Source organism: Brassica oleracea, chromosome C4 (assembly GCF_000695525.1).
Source record: "Brassica oleracea var. oleracea cultivar TO1000 chromosome C4, BOL, whole genome shotgun sequence".
NCBI lineage: Eukaryota > Viridiplantae > Streptophyta > Magnoliopsida > Brassicales > Brassicaceae > Brassica > Brassica oleracea.
In genome coordinates, this window is record NC_027751.1 from 13,824,798 (window position 1) to 13,838,800 (window position 14,003).

Here is a 14,003-nt window from a genome sequence, read left to right on the forward strand (position 1 = left end):
TGGCCGACGGATTTAGTAAAAAACAAAAAGAATCGTACGATGGAGATTCCTTTGTGGACGCGGGAGTTTCGTCAGACTTTGACCCCACACTTAGTGGATCTCTTACTCTCTTACCCACCGTTGGATTTCGAGCTGCTTCTTTTAGACCGGAGAATATCTCATACTTACATTTAGCCCACTGTTAAGCCCATTGTAAACTTACTAATAAAACCCATTAAGGCCCATTAACAAAAAGAAACTCGATTATCCTCCTTGGACCTGCTGGAAGTTTCTGGATTCACATATCTTTTGCGTTGTAGGCTCCAGATGTTTCGTTTTCGTGTTAAGTCTAGAGATTTCGATTTCTTCCTATTTATACGTTCTTCGATGCTCTGTGTTTACTCAAAAGTCGATAAATAAATTTCAGAGAGACAAACAAAACAATCGAATCCAGAAGTTTACTTCTTGTAATAACATTCGAAAAATGTCGATGATTCCGAGCTTCTTCGGCAACAACAGGCGCGGCGGCAGCAGCTTCTTCGATCCTTTTTCTCTTGACGTTTGGGATCCGTTCAAGGACTTTCCATCATCCTCTTCGTTTTCTCGGGAGAACTCCGCGATTGTGAACGCGCGTGTGGACTGGAGGGAGACTCCTGAGGCGCACGTGTTCAAGGCCGATTTGCCGGGACTGAAGAAAGAGGAAGTGAAGGTGGAGATCGAGGATGACAGCGTGTTGAAGATCAGCGGGGAGAGGCACGTGGAGAAGGAGGATAAGAACGACACGTGGCACCGTGTGGAGAGGTCGAGCGGGCAGTTCACGAGGAAGTTCAGGCTGCCGGAGAATGTGAAGATGGATCAGGTGAAGGCTGCGATGGAGAACGGGGTTCTGACTGTGACTGTGCCAAAGGCGGAGATGAAGAAACCTGATGTCAAATCTATTCAGATCTCTGGCTGATTCAAGCATCCCAGGGCTCTGGTTCGAACTTGAGTATGTATTCTCGTGTGCTTTGGGTTCTTGTCTGTCCCAGTTCTGGTGTTTGCGAGTGTCTGTTTAGAGTTTCAATGTAATGGTTGTGAAATGGTGTGTGTCGTTCTGTGATGTGGAATAAACTTTATTAGTATTAAGTTAATGTGCATGGACTCAACACCTTGAATCTTATGGGTTATATTTCTGAGAGTGGATAGTGAAGCTGTAAGGGGTATTCCTTATTGTTAGTTTCAGATGATTGTATGGATGGTTCTTCACAAAATGTCAGATACAAACCAAGCTTCCGCTTATCATCGAGTTTTGAAACTCCGGTAGTTGAAGAGAGACAACCATCGAGCTAAAATAAAACTAAAGTACTTCCCATTCGTGTTTTAGTAGTTTGTCATAAAATGCCAAAATGATGAACCGATTAGAGATTGATTCGTTCGTAACACACCAAAATGTCCATTTTTTCAGGAGTCGCACAAGTGGCATGAAACATGACGTATTGGAGAGAGCATGCCCATTAAAAGGTATATGCGACTCAGAAAAAGAGAGTGGAAGTTAGAAGACACACTTAAATAAAGAACTTCGATCAACCTGTGAGAACTGAGAACTAATTTACTTGTTTATTTTTAACCGGAAGTTTTATTTTTAGTTATTTTCAAATATTTTGAATAATTTTGAGTATTTTGAATATTTTGGTTTTTTAGATATTAAAGCTAAATATCAATATGTTCAAATAAACAATTGTGATCTAGATGTTTTCAGGTAACCAAAATATTTCAGTTCGAGTTTGAATGTTTGACATTTTGTGTGTTGACTTTTGTGGTTTTTCAATTACAAAATTTTGGATTTGCCTCGTTTGAGTTTGATGCAATTTTTTTCCCAATTCTAATTATTAATGTAGATCATAGATTTGTGTAAAGTTTCCCATCCCTATGCTTGCCATATGATATACATAGAAACACCAAATGATGATTGTTTGGATGTAACAAGTGTAATCAATTTTCGATCAAGTCTCCAAACACCGTTGGATTGGAGCTGCTAGTTAGATCAAATCGTAATCTGAGAACTAAGACAGGGCCCATTTCAGAGGCTATCAAATCTAGCCCACGAAATATCTGATATTTTTGTTTTGGGGTCTTCTAGATGCTTGTAAGCTGGAGAGAATCAGTGGGAGTGGAGAACAATTCGAGAAGCTCCAGATATTTCGTTTCGTTCCTATAAATAGATTCCTCGATACTCTCTGTTCTTTCAAGAGTGAGAATCAAATTCAAGAAAAACCAACAACTTTTGAAGAAAACAAAATTCAACTGAAAATGTCGATGATTCCGAGCTTCTTTGGAAACAACAGGCGTGGCAGCAGCAGCTTCTTCGATCCGTTTTCTCTAGATGTTTGGGACCCGTTCAAGGACTTTCCATCATCTTCTTCGTTTTCCCGAGAAAACTCGGCGATCGTGAACGCGCGCGTGGACTGGAGGGAGACGCCGGAGGCGCACGTGTTCAAGGCGGATTTGCCTGGGCTGAAGAAGGAGGAAGTGAAGGTCGAGGTCGAGGACAACAACGTGTTGAAGATCAGTGGTCAGAGGCACGTGGAGAAGGAGGACAAGAGCGACACGTGGCACCGCGTGGAGAGGTCGAGCGGACAGTTCACGAGGAAGTTTAGGCTGCCGGAGAACGTGAAGATGGACCAGGTGAAGGCTGCGTTGGAGAACGGAGTCCTGACTGTGACGGTGCCTAAGGTAGAGACGGAGAAGGCTAGTGTCAGATCTGTTCAGATATCTGGCTGATTCAAGCATTCTCTGACCATGGTTCGAGTTTTTGTGTGTGTTGTGTGTTTCCTCTTCTTGTTTAACTGAGTGTGTCATGTCCTGTCTGAGAGATGATGTATCTATACTAAAATATTGAATAAATATTATCTTAAAGCCTCCCATAAGTTCGTATTGAAATTGTTTAATTAATTCTTCAGTTTACAAATGTCTTTTTTGTTTTAAATCGCACGGTAATGATTTATGAATTTCATCACAAAACAAACACACGAGTTATCCATTTCTAGGTGTTTCCATAAGTTCACTTGGACAATCTCAGTAAAATTCCAATTTGGCTGTAATTGAGTATTGCTGGTTCATGTGTATGATGAATGTGCCAGATGATGGATTTGGCTGTAATTGAGTTTTGCAAGCTTGGCCCAGTTTACATATTATAGTTGTTTTGCTGTTGTTTGAGGATAGCGCAAGGGAGGAGAGAAAATGAGATTCGGAGGTGACTCATCAATGAGAGGCGGAGAGTTGCTGTGGAAGAGATAACCATGGTGATTTTATCTTAACTTTTTTGTAAAAAAAAGAAGTGAAAAGGCTTGAATGAAAATGTATAATTTCATATGTACTCAATGAAGTTCTGGAAAAAATAAATGTTACTTTTTTTCCAGAAAAAGAAAGAAAATGAATTAGATCGTTAACAACTTGGAATCATATCTATTCTCATACTATAATAGATTGCGGAGAATGTTATTTTATTGTATATATCTTATTAAACCAGAATAACTTTAAACTTTTGTTTGGTAATATAGATAACGGTTAAAAAAATATAGTGTTGTTTGAAAACATGAATATCAATATATTAAAGAAAAAAAAGTAATAGACTTATGTTATCAAGAAAAATTGAAAATTCATTATATTATGAAAACTATATATATGGGCCAGTTTTAAAATATACAAAAACGACTGGTCCAATCTAATTACCTAAAAACATCTTTGTCTAAAATAATCATAAAACAGAATTTAAATTTTATATACATATTTCAAATCAAAATATTAATTTAAAATTTATTTATATCAAAAATTGATTCAAAATATACATATATTCAAAAATTGATTTTACTAAAATATTTTTATAACCATTATAAAAATGTTTTAAATATATTTAAGAAAAATACAATACAAAGGAATTACAAACACCAATGTAAATTATGATTTTTATATTTCATATTAAGTTTTAAAAATATAATATATATGAGTATTTATATGATGATGCGTATAAATACTATTAATTATATAATTACTTATATGATGGTAGGTAAAAAGCACGATTAATTATATGATGACACATATATGATATTTAATAGTGACATGAAAAAATAAATAACAACATATTTTTGCAATCTTATATCTTCTATCTTGTTAAAATAGAAGTACATTTGGGAATGTTTGGAAACAAGAATAACATAATTAAAAAGAAATTTAATGTTGTTTGAAAATATGGATAGCAGTATATTAAAAAAAGCTTATGTTATTAAAAAAATTGAAGTCCATTATATTTTTATAAATTATCTGTTTGGACAAGATTTAAAATATACGAAAATGACTCAATCTAATTACTTTTTTTGTGCAACTGGTCCAATCTAATTAACTAAAAACATATTTTGTATAAATTAATCATTAAACAAAATTCAAAACAAATATTGATTTAAAAATATACATGTATTCAAAAATTGATTTTTACTAATGTATTTTTCCATAACCATTATAAAATTGTTTTCAATATATATAAAAAATACAATACAAATGAACTAATAGATTGAGTAAACCTTCTTTCTAATTTTTTTATGGACCACCGAAATAAAATTAGATATACAATACTAGAAATAGCTATAATATTTGGGTTAGAATATCAAATAAACAATAAAACAAAAAAATTAATATATGAATGTATTAGCATTCCTTTATAATTCGTATTACAAATACAATAATAGTCAAACAATAATATATAACGGGACCATAATTTTTAAAATCGAACAATTACCAATTAATATGAATGTATAATGTTATTACAAATTAATGTAAACATCCGTGCGGAAGCACATCGGAGTTGTGTTTTGTTATTGAATATGAGAGTACAACCCAACACTAAACACCAACACCAAATTTGTCTGATTATTTTAACAAAAAGAGTAGTGACGTTAGCAATGACGTGCTTACCTTATAAAATAATGGGAAAAATAATTCCTTTCTGGTTTGCTGTCCAGGATAACTTATTTTTTCTATCTAGTTTGTTGTCCAAGGTATCTTTCATTTATTTATATAGAGAACATTAGTGAACGAAACATAAAACTGAAAGAAAAATAAACAGGAGTAGAACCAGAGGGATCGAAGAATGGCAGAGAATGAGGGAAAAGTAAAGCTTCTAGGGTGTTGGGCAAGCCCTTTCAGTCGTAGGGTCGAGATGGCTCTCAAACTCAAAGGCATACCGTACGAATACTTGGAGGAAGCCTTGCCCAACAAGAGCCCTTTGCTTCTTGAGCTTAACCCGATTCACAAGAAGGTTCCGGTTCTTGTACACAACGATAAAATATTACCCGAGTCACATCTAATCCTCGAGTACATCGACCAAACATGGAGTAACAATCCAATTCTACCTCAAGATCCCTACGAGAAAGCCATGGCTCGATTCTGGGCCAAATTCATCGACGAGCAGGTATATCCAACAAAACATGCTAATTATAAATATTTCTTTTTTTTTTTTGGATCAAAGCTAATTCATAAATCTTTTTTCTTATATATTGATCTTGCAGATTCTTACTGTAGGATTCAGGTCTCTAGTAAGAGCAGAGAAGGGGAGAGAGGCTGCTATTGAAGAGGCTCGAGAAAAGTTTGCGTTTCTTGAGAAGGAAGTCACTAGAAAAAATTTCTTCGGTGGCAAGACAATCGGATTTGTGGACATGGTCGCAGGAAGTATAATCCCGTTTTGTTTGGCTCGTCTTTGGGAAGGTATGAGAATAGATGTGATTCCAGAGGACGAGTTTCCAGAGCTAAACAGATGGATCAAAAATCTGAAAGATATTGAGAGCATGAGGGAATGTATACCTCATAGAGAGAAACAAATTGAGCACATGATGAAAGTTTCCGAGCGATACAAATTGGCCTAGAAGAGAAGATCATCGTATTTCTGAAATGTTTACTATATATATATGCTTGCATGGCTTTGTTCTTTAAACGTTTAAATAAAAGTGGAGTGTAGCTCGTACTGGCAGTAGACACTTTTGAATGATAATGATATCTTAAAAGGTTGACAATATATTATATGTTTGTACTGTGATTTGTAAGAAATAAAATGGAAAATTATTAGACAGTTCCATCCACTTAGAGGTTTGATTAGACTTAATTTCTATATAGTATTTGTAAGATTTTTACAGGTTTTCAGGAACATGTAATCTTTGGTTTACACTTTACAGTATTATATAAAAGTAGATTTCCGGTCTCTCAAAGTTACGGACTCACCTCCATTGAAGTACAAGTAGACTTATGGGGATCAGATTAATAAATTTGACCATGAGCCAAATTACTTCGTTCTGAGTTTTGCTGATTACAATTAAGATCAAGATTAGAACAATCATCTTTAAACTAAGTTCAGTTTAACTACTCAAGATAATTATCTACTCTTGATATATGGTGCTTTTGACACCTTCTAACAATGTTTTCCATAATGTTTTTGAGTCTTTATCGAATCTTTTTCGAGTCATTACAGGTCTAGAGTTGCATTGGAAAGAAGATGAATTACTTGGAACAAAGAGGCAGAAAATGACACAAATTGGAAATTTTCACGTGGAGCAGCCTGGTGGGTGCTCCTAACGAAGCGAAGTAGCCCGAGTGCCTACTCCAGCAGCAAAGGTATTTAAAGAAGTTTCCAATATTTCTGGATTTTACCCATCGATTCCACTTTTTCTTCTTGCAGCTGCCAGACACCTACAAAATATCAATTTTTATTATTTTTTATGAAAACATACTACTTTTTACGTGACTTTGGAGAGAGAAATTTTGGGAGAGAGAGATTTGGAGACTTTTGTGAGATTGAAGGGAGAAAAATATCTACATCCTTTAGAGAAGATTTCTAAACCCTTATTGCTTTTTATTAATTATCCAGACATGTTTTCTTCATCCATTCTTGTGATTTTTGCTGCTATGTCTGAGTAGTTTTGTAGTTAGGTTTAGGGATTTCAAAGGATGCATGAGTTATTGAACTAAACATAGATAGAGATTTATCTTCGATTGTCTTCACCTATTGTTAAACTTAATGCTGAGAATAAATTGACAACTTAATATCTGATTTTAGATTGAATCTATTCATCAAAAGTGTAATATGTTGCTAGAAAGAACATATGTGAGTGATTTGTCCTCAACCAACGAAAATTGATGCTGAGACAGATTGTGAACATATCAAACCAACTCTTAATGCTTGTCTTCAATTCCTGATTCAAACGAAAGTTTAGACATTAGGATTGTTTGACAAATTCATCGTTGCCACGACAGTGGATCGCTTGTAATTGATGTTTGAGTTTGAGACTTGCTTGTTAATCATTCCCTGAATAATTGTTTGGTTCATGATCTCTGAATTCCTGTGACATGCCCTTAGCCTAGCGCTTTATCCTTCTAATTTTACATCATTCTCAATCTTATATTTATTTGCTTTCATTACATAAAACATCAACCACAAAGATTTGTCTTAGCTTAATATCAAACTCATTAAAACAAAGTGTAGAAACGGTCTTTTGAAATTGAATCTCAAATAATACACTGTTAGCTTGCAGTAGATAAACAATTTTAGTGTATCAATCCTCCAAAGATTATTTGGAATTTTAATTACAACTAGCTTTTGACCCACGCGTCCGCGCGGATGTATGTTAGATGTAATTATATATTTTTTAGTTTTAAAAACATTCTTGTTATTGTTTCATATGTTATTGAGTTCTAACATTGGTGTATCTTGTTTATTCGGTTTAGTGTACATTTATAAACTATAAAGTTTTATTCTTCTTACATTTTTTTTTCTTTTGCTTGGTAAACTAAACATAAAGTGTATAATATTAGAGCATGTAGTTGAGGTTTAATAGTATTATTAAATAAGAAAACATATAATTTTGTGATTTCTATCTTATTTAAATTTTTTGTTTATATAGCGTTAAAAAGGAAAAAAAAAATCGATAGAAACTATAAAACCAATCGGAAAAGTAACTCCAAAAATATATTTAAAATATATATAGCTTGTTAGGAAATGCTGAAACAATCACATATTAATAGCTAAGATTTTGTTAGTTGTGAATTTTCAGTATTAAATAGCGAATATACTATACGATTTTATTTCAAAAATGATCAGTTTGTTAGTTGTTTATGGAATAAAGGTTTTTTAAAAATAAGATTTTTCACTTGATCTGCAAGATTAGGAACAAATAAGGATGTTGTGGTTATTGATTGATATCGTAAGATTATTTTTTTTATTGGAAAATAATAAATGATTAGTTTTGATTTTGAATTATTAGATTTAATTTGAATAAATCATATTGTGTAAGTTGGTATCAAATTTGAATCACATGATTGATAGTATTATTAATATAAACTATGATATTATTATATGACATATATTTGTATCTATGTAATGTACTGGTTTTGATTCTGCAGACCAAAACCACTAATCTGATGCGAATGCCATGAACTAAGATAGCATCACAATTTTTTTTTGTGTGCAAAGATAGCATCACAATTTAATTCGATGGTTTGTCAATGATATACAACACATTCTTTTTAACCAGCAATTGTATTTTGATTGTTGTGTAATGTAGATGTTTAGTAATGGTTTGTAATCTAAACGCTTCTTGGTTTATTAAGCATACATGATTCTAGAATTGTTTGGCCCGTATGCTTCGGCCCGTATCGATTTAATAAACAAACCACTTTCCTACAGTTCGTTGTACACATAATGGATGGTTGTGGTTAAGTACCGGTTTAGTAATTTAACGGTATAATAATAATTAAGCATACGTGATTCTCGTTTTATTATACGTGATTCTCGGTTTATTAAATAATCAAAAGGTTGAGTTTTAATGCCAGTGGCATATCTTGGTAAATATTGTAGAAAATTTAGGACAAGTACTATTTGTACTTCCCCTTTTAATAGTTTAGATAATCAATCAAATTAAAAAAAAAAAAAAAATCTAATTTTGGTAGAATGGAGTTTTATCTCTATCTAAGAAAAATATATAGTGGATGAAAATAATAGAAAACATAATATTATAAATTTTATCAGTCCATACACCTATTTACCGACGTAAATCTGAAACAGGCTTCCGTATACAATGATGACTTACAGACAAATGTATAAAACACTTAGGGTCCGACTGGTGACCATTCTGGAAACAAGAGGAACGAATAGAAAATGAACGTAGAGGAACAAAATTGCAGAAATGAAAAGAAATGGTTGTTCCATCCCATATTTAACAAGGAGTTAATTCGTTCTTTATTTCTCTACAAAAAAAAGAATGGTAGGGAATGAAAATAAAAAATTATACCTTATGAATGGTGATTTTTTTAAGGAATGTTAGGGAATGCATTTGTTCCACGTCGTTCCTTGGTCACCATTCATACCCTTATATTTAAGGTCAATTACATCAAAAGATTTTAAAATATGTTTTTTTTACTAAAAGAGCACACAAATAATAAAATGAGAGAAATATATTTTATTAAAAAGATAAAAGACCATTCCATCATTATTTTATAGACATGTAAATACAAATAATTATTTAACTGAACAATAATAAAACAAAGTTGTTATTATTATTATTTCTGAGTAAATTCAAACTTCTTTATAATTTTTTTTTTCATTTTCCTTCAGAATTTTATTTTGAAATTTGAAAAATCTTCTTCAAATTATTTTTAGAATTTTATTTTAAATTTTAACAATTTATTTATTTTTATAATCCTAAACTCTACACCTAAAATCTCAACCCTCAAATCCAAACTCTATGTCTAGTTTATATTAGTTAACTATACGGGTATACTACATGTTTATTTGCTTCTTTAATAAACCATTTTGGTTATTTTAACTCTTGTGTACTATACTTACGATAAAAGCTTTTTAGGATCATCCTAAAAAAATTCTCTATATTTAAAACCATCTATACTTAAAACCATCAGAAAAATATAAAAATTAGTATGGGTAATCTTAAAATCAGTAAACAGCCCTTATTTTGCAGTCCTCTCATCCAAAAACGTTTTCAATTTATAAAATATTTAAAGCTATTTTCTAAAATTTATAAACATTTTTGAAAAATCATATTATAGAAACGGTTTTCAAATTTTATTTTTTATTGTATTTATTTTTAAACGATTGCAAATGTTTTTATATAAAAAATAATTAATTAATAAAAATATTTTTTTTTATTTATTTTTAACAGTTTTACAAAATCTCCTGCGAATATTATCAGTAAGAAATTTCCACAAATATTATCCGCCAAAAGTTTCTTACGAATATCATCATTTAGAAAGTTTCAACAAATATATTATCTACCACAAATTTCTGAGGAATATCATCCACGATAGATTTTTGACGAAAATATTCTTTGGTATTTTGTCAAAAAAATATGGCTGTTGGAGTTCGTCAGAAATTCGTTAGATAGCCCGAAAAATTCTAACTAATTTTTTTTTTCCAAAAAATTAAAATTGACTTTTTTTCGTCGAAAATTCGTCAAAATTACTTTTTCCAAAATCGAAAAATCTATTTTTTGTAGTGTTAATATGTTGATTTACATGAATAACAAATGCATATATCTTTAAATTACTATATATTAGCGTGTTAAATCCAACGCAAGAATAACACTTCAAAACTATTCACATCAATATTATTTACTTAATTTCAGTCTTTTTTCTATTACCATCTACCTTATTTATATTAGAGAAATTCCCTAAAATGACCATAAATTTTTTTTATCATAAATATATGTCATAAAAGTTGTAAGGGTAATTTTTTCAAATAGTCTTTTTAAGTTTTTGCCACCAAAATAGCCATCAAAAAAAGAAAATGACTAAAATAGCCTTTTTATTTTAAAATTTATAATTTTTTTTTAATTTGAAAACCGACCCTCAAAACCTCAACCCTTAACTCTAAACCCTAAGTGTAGATTAGTTAACCCTACGGTATACGTGTATAATTTACCATTTAATAAAATCTCTTGTGGTCATTTTTCTTCTTGGGAGCTATTTTAAAAAAAATAAAAAAAGCATATCGTTGAGAATTTCTCAAGTTATAATGACCAAAATATTTGATTAATAAGGAAAATAGACACTTATACCTCTATGATTAAGTAACGTAGACTTAGTGGGGCTTATTGAATTAGGAATTTCATACAATTTTAGTTTTTTGTCAAATCCTCCCTTATTGAATAAGGTATTTATAAAAAACTTTACAAATCCTCTCTTATTGGATATATCATTTGTAAAAATCCTATCAAATCACCCCTTATTGAAAAATATGGATTTCACCAATGAAATTCATCAAAAGTTATTTTAGATCATTAAAAGCTATAGTTTACCCTTCAAATTCAATAGAAAAGAATACCATCTCTTTAGATGGAATTTTAAAATAACAACTATTTCATATTTTACGACAAGAGCTTAGCTGAGATTGGAAGATAATCAATTCAAACTTTTCTCATCATCTTCGAACTGAGTGATGGTTCCTTTGATGAGGAGGTTTCAACGAGCCGTTTTTCAAAGTTCTTCTTCAGATCTACCGACTTCCGATCACAACCTCCTCTCACCTCGTCCTCCATTACTATCTTTCGGTTGGTGTTAGGTCGGATTTTTCTCCGGCCACAGGCCGTGAGAAAAGCTTCGGCAAAGCCGTCTTCCTACTTGTTTCATGTCGTCTTTTGTTTCGTGATGCCGCTTGTTTCGTCGTCTCGCCTTGCTCTCTATTGTTCTCGCCTCGCAATTTCTCATATATCACCGCTTACTCGCCATCTCTCACTGCTTTCTCGCCGCTTTCTCGCTGTCGTTCATTGTTGCATCACCATCCTTCGTCGCCATTCCCCATCTCTCGTTGTCTCCCATTTGTTCAAAAGAAACTGAAGTGGGGCTGCTCCCAACGATGGATCTCTACTCTGTCACCAGATCTTTCACATCCCACTCTTCTACTAACCTCCCAGCCGTGTACTTTGCAGGTTATGCATCTGTATTGTGCTTCTTCCATCCCATTATGGTGTTGTTTTAACAAGATCCCTGGCTGCAAGTCTGTCGCCTTTGTGCCCTGCAGTATGCAGGTTCTTTCCCATTTTCACTATGGATATTGGTAATATGAAAATTGTTTTAATTCTCTTCTGGCAGATTGGATTGGCATTGATATGTTTTCCAGTGATTATGGTTGATTCCTCCTTCATGGAGGTTGTGTTATTCCCAAAATCCAGTCTGTTATCACCTCTGAGGTTACAGCCGATATCATGATTGTTATACCAGCACAAGGTGCGGTTCCAATCTCGGGTGTAGGAATATGAATGTATCCTATAATCCCCAACTAGACTTTCCTCTTCTTAGCACTAACGGGGTTGAGTGTAGAGGACCACTCCTCATTTTTAGTGTTCTAAGTTTTGTGTTTATCTCTCTGTCTTTACTATCTATGTTTTCCATGTTGCTATGGTGTTTTTAGCCGTTTGGCTTTGTTGTATCTTTGCTTGAACACTTTCTCCTTTATTGGAAATCTAGTAATGAATTATAAAATGTGGGTTGACCAGAAAAAGAATGCTAATGAAAAGTATAAGACTATCGATGGTTTGAGCTGCACACAATTGTGATTATCAAAGTCTGGAAATCGAAATGAGTGATAAGATGAAATCCAGGTTCTGAAGTGTAAATCTCAAGGCAACTACTATGAGTTCGTAAAAGTAGAGAATATACTTGTGGATACTTTCATCAGATCGGCAAAAAATGTAAAATGACTTCAGGTCAGTTCTTCTATTTTTCATCAAGCAAACTATAGAATCCACTGACCGAGTCTATGTAATTGAAATGTGTTGAGATTCTGAGAATGATAGAGTACGATTTTATAGTTAAATGGTAATATTATTATAAAAATATTAAAAGAGAGATTTTACCGAATCCTATCAAATTCCCATTCTAAATCTCCATCAAAATCCTTGAATTCAACAAAAACCTCGAAATTCCACCAAATCTTAAAATTTTCAAAACCTTCTCAAACCCCTAATTCAATAAGCCCCCCTTAGTGTTTAGATTTGAGGGGCGGGGTTTTCGGGGGTGGAGTTTAGGATTTAAAATAAAAAATACTTAAAATTTTAAATAAAATTTTTAAAATAGTTTCAAAAAGAAATTTTTGAATTTCAAAATAAAATTAAAAAAAAGAAATTTGGATTTTTTTCATAAAATTTCAAATTTGAAAATGTGTAATTCAAAAAATAAAAATAATTTTTTTTATTTAAATAAATTTTTATTTAAATAATTATTTATATTTATATATATATTTTTTAGCAACTTATATTTATATATATATAAAGTAAATATATAAGGGTCTTTTAATTCTTTAATAAAATATTTTTTGGTCATTTTCTTATTTGTGGATTCTTTTGGTGAAAAAAACATATTTTAAGATCATTCAGGAGAATTGCCATTTATATTAACTTGTTGACAAAAAGATATATTATCCTTAGACAATAGCAGAATGACATCAGCAATGATTTGATTACCTTAAAAAATATCCTTTTTGGTTTGTACTGAGGGGTTAAGCGGATCAAAATATACAATTGAACAAATTCGAAAATGATATCAGCCATGATGTAGAAACCTTCTAGATTATCTTCGATGATGCATGAATGTGTAACACCCGTCACCTCCTATACAGAGAACGGCGTGTTACTTACGGTAAAATATCGAATTAAACCAAATTATTCAAAATCGAACAAAATAACATAACATTTAATAAATAAAAGAAAGAATTTCAAAAGGAATACATTTTTGAATTGAAGTATAAAAATATATCAAATAAATCGAATGTAAAATTCGTATAAATCATTAGTTAAAACCGAAATAAAATACGATGATCCCAAAACACCAAACAGTCCAGATATCCAATTACTCGGCAAGCTCATTTGCAATGGGGTGAGCAACAGGGGAGTCACTCCGTGAGGTATGAGATGCTAAACACGCAAACCACTGACTTGAGTAAATAGAACTCCCACTATGGAAGTTTAGCTCTAACATGAACACACACGACGCCTAGC

General features: G+C 32.1%; 3 protein-coding genes across 3 annotated transcripts; all 3 read left to right on the forward strand.

Annotated features, from left to right (window-relative positions):
• Positions 1 to 314: 314 nt before the first annotated feature.
• LOC106342847 (17.6 kDa class I heat shock protein 2) lies at positions 315 to 1,133 on the forward strand. The gene has a single exon (XM_013781888.1). The coding sequence runs from the start codon at positions 464 to 466 to the stop codon at positions 932 to 934; it is 471 nt and encodes a 156-aa protein (XP_013637342.1). The 5' UTR covers positions 315 to 463; the 3' UTR covers positions 935 to 1,133.
• Positions 1,134 to 1,241: 108 nt separating this feature from the next.
• On the forward strand, positions 1,242 to 2,880 carry LOC106342846 (17.6 kDa class I heat shock protein 2-like). Its single transcript, XM_013781886.1, has 2 exons — positions 1,242 to 1,479; positions 2,099 to 2,880. Exons 1-2 carry the CDS (start codon positions 1,365 to 1,367, stop codon positions 2,737 to 2,739), a joined length of 756 nt encoding a protein of 251 aa, XP_013637340.1. The 5' UTR covers positions 1,242 to 1,364; the 3' UTR covers positions 2,740 to 2,880.
• A 2,180-nt stretch (positions 2,881 to 5,060) lies between these two features.
• Positions 5,061 to 6,047, forward strand: LOC106340372 (glutathione S-transferase U1-like). Its single transcript, XM_013779253.1, has 2 exons — positions 5,061 to 5,422; positions 5,520 to 6,047. The coding sequence occupies exons 1-2, from the start codon at positions 5,102 to 5,104 to the stop codon at positions 5,871 to 5,873; spliced, it is 675 nt and encodes a 224-aa protein (XP_013634707.1). The 5' UTR covers positions 5,061 to 5,101; the 3' UTR covers positions 5,874 to 6,047.
• The last annotated feature ends 7,956 nt before the right edge of the window (positions 6,048 to 14,003 follow it).

Bases quoted from the DNA above. Each gene is read 5' to 3' on its own strand.
- LOC106340372 (XM_013779253.1), top strand. From the start codon at position 5,102: ATGGCAGAGAATGAGGGAAAAGTAAAGCTTCTAGGGTGTTGGGCAAGC. The intron at 5,423-5,519 runs GTATATCCAACA...TTGATCTTGCAG, and splicing joins CCAAATTCATCGACGAGCAG to ATTCTTACTGTAGGATTCAG.
- LOC106342846 (XM_013781886.1), top strand. From the start codon at position 1,365: ATGATGAACCGATTAGAGATTGATTCGTTCGTAACACACCAAAATGTC. The intron at 1,480-2,098 runs GTATATGCGACT...GGGGTCTTCTAG, and splicing joins GAGAGCATGCCCATTAAAAG to ATGCTTGTAAGCTGGAGAGA.
- LOC106342847 (XM_013781888.1), top strand. From the start codon at position 464: ATGTCGATGATTCCGAGCTTCTTCGGCAACAACAGGCGCGGCGGCAGC.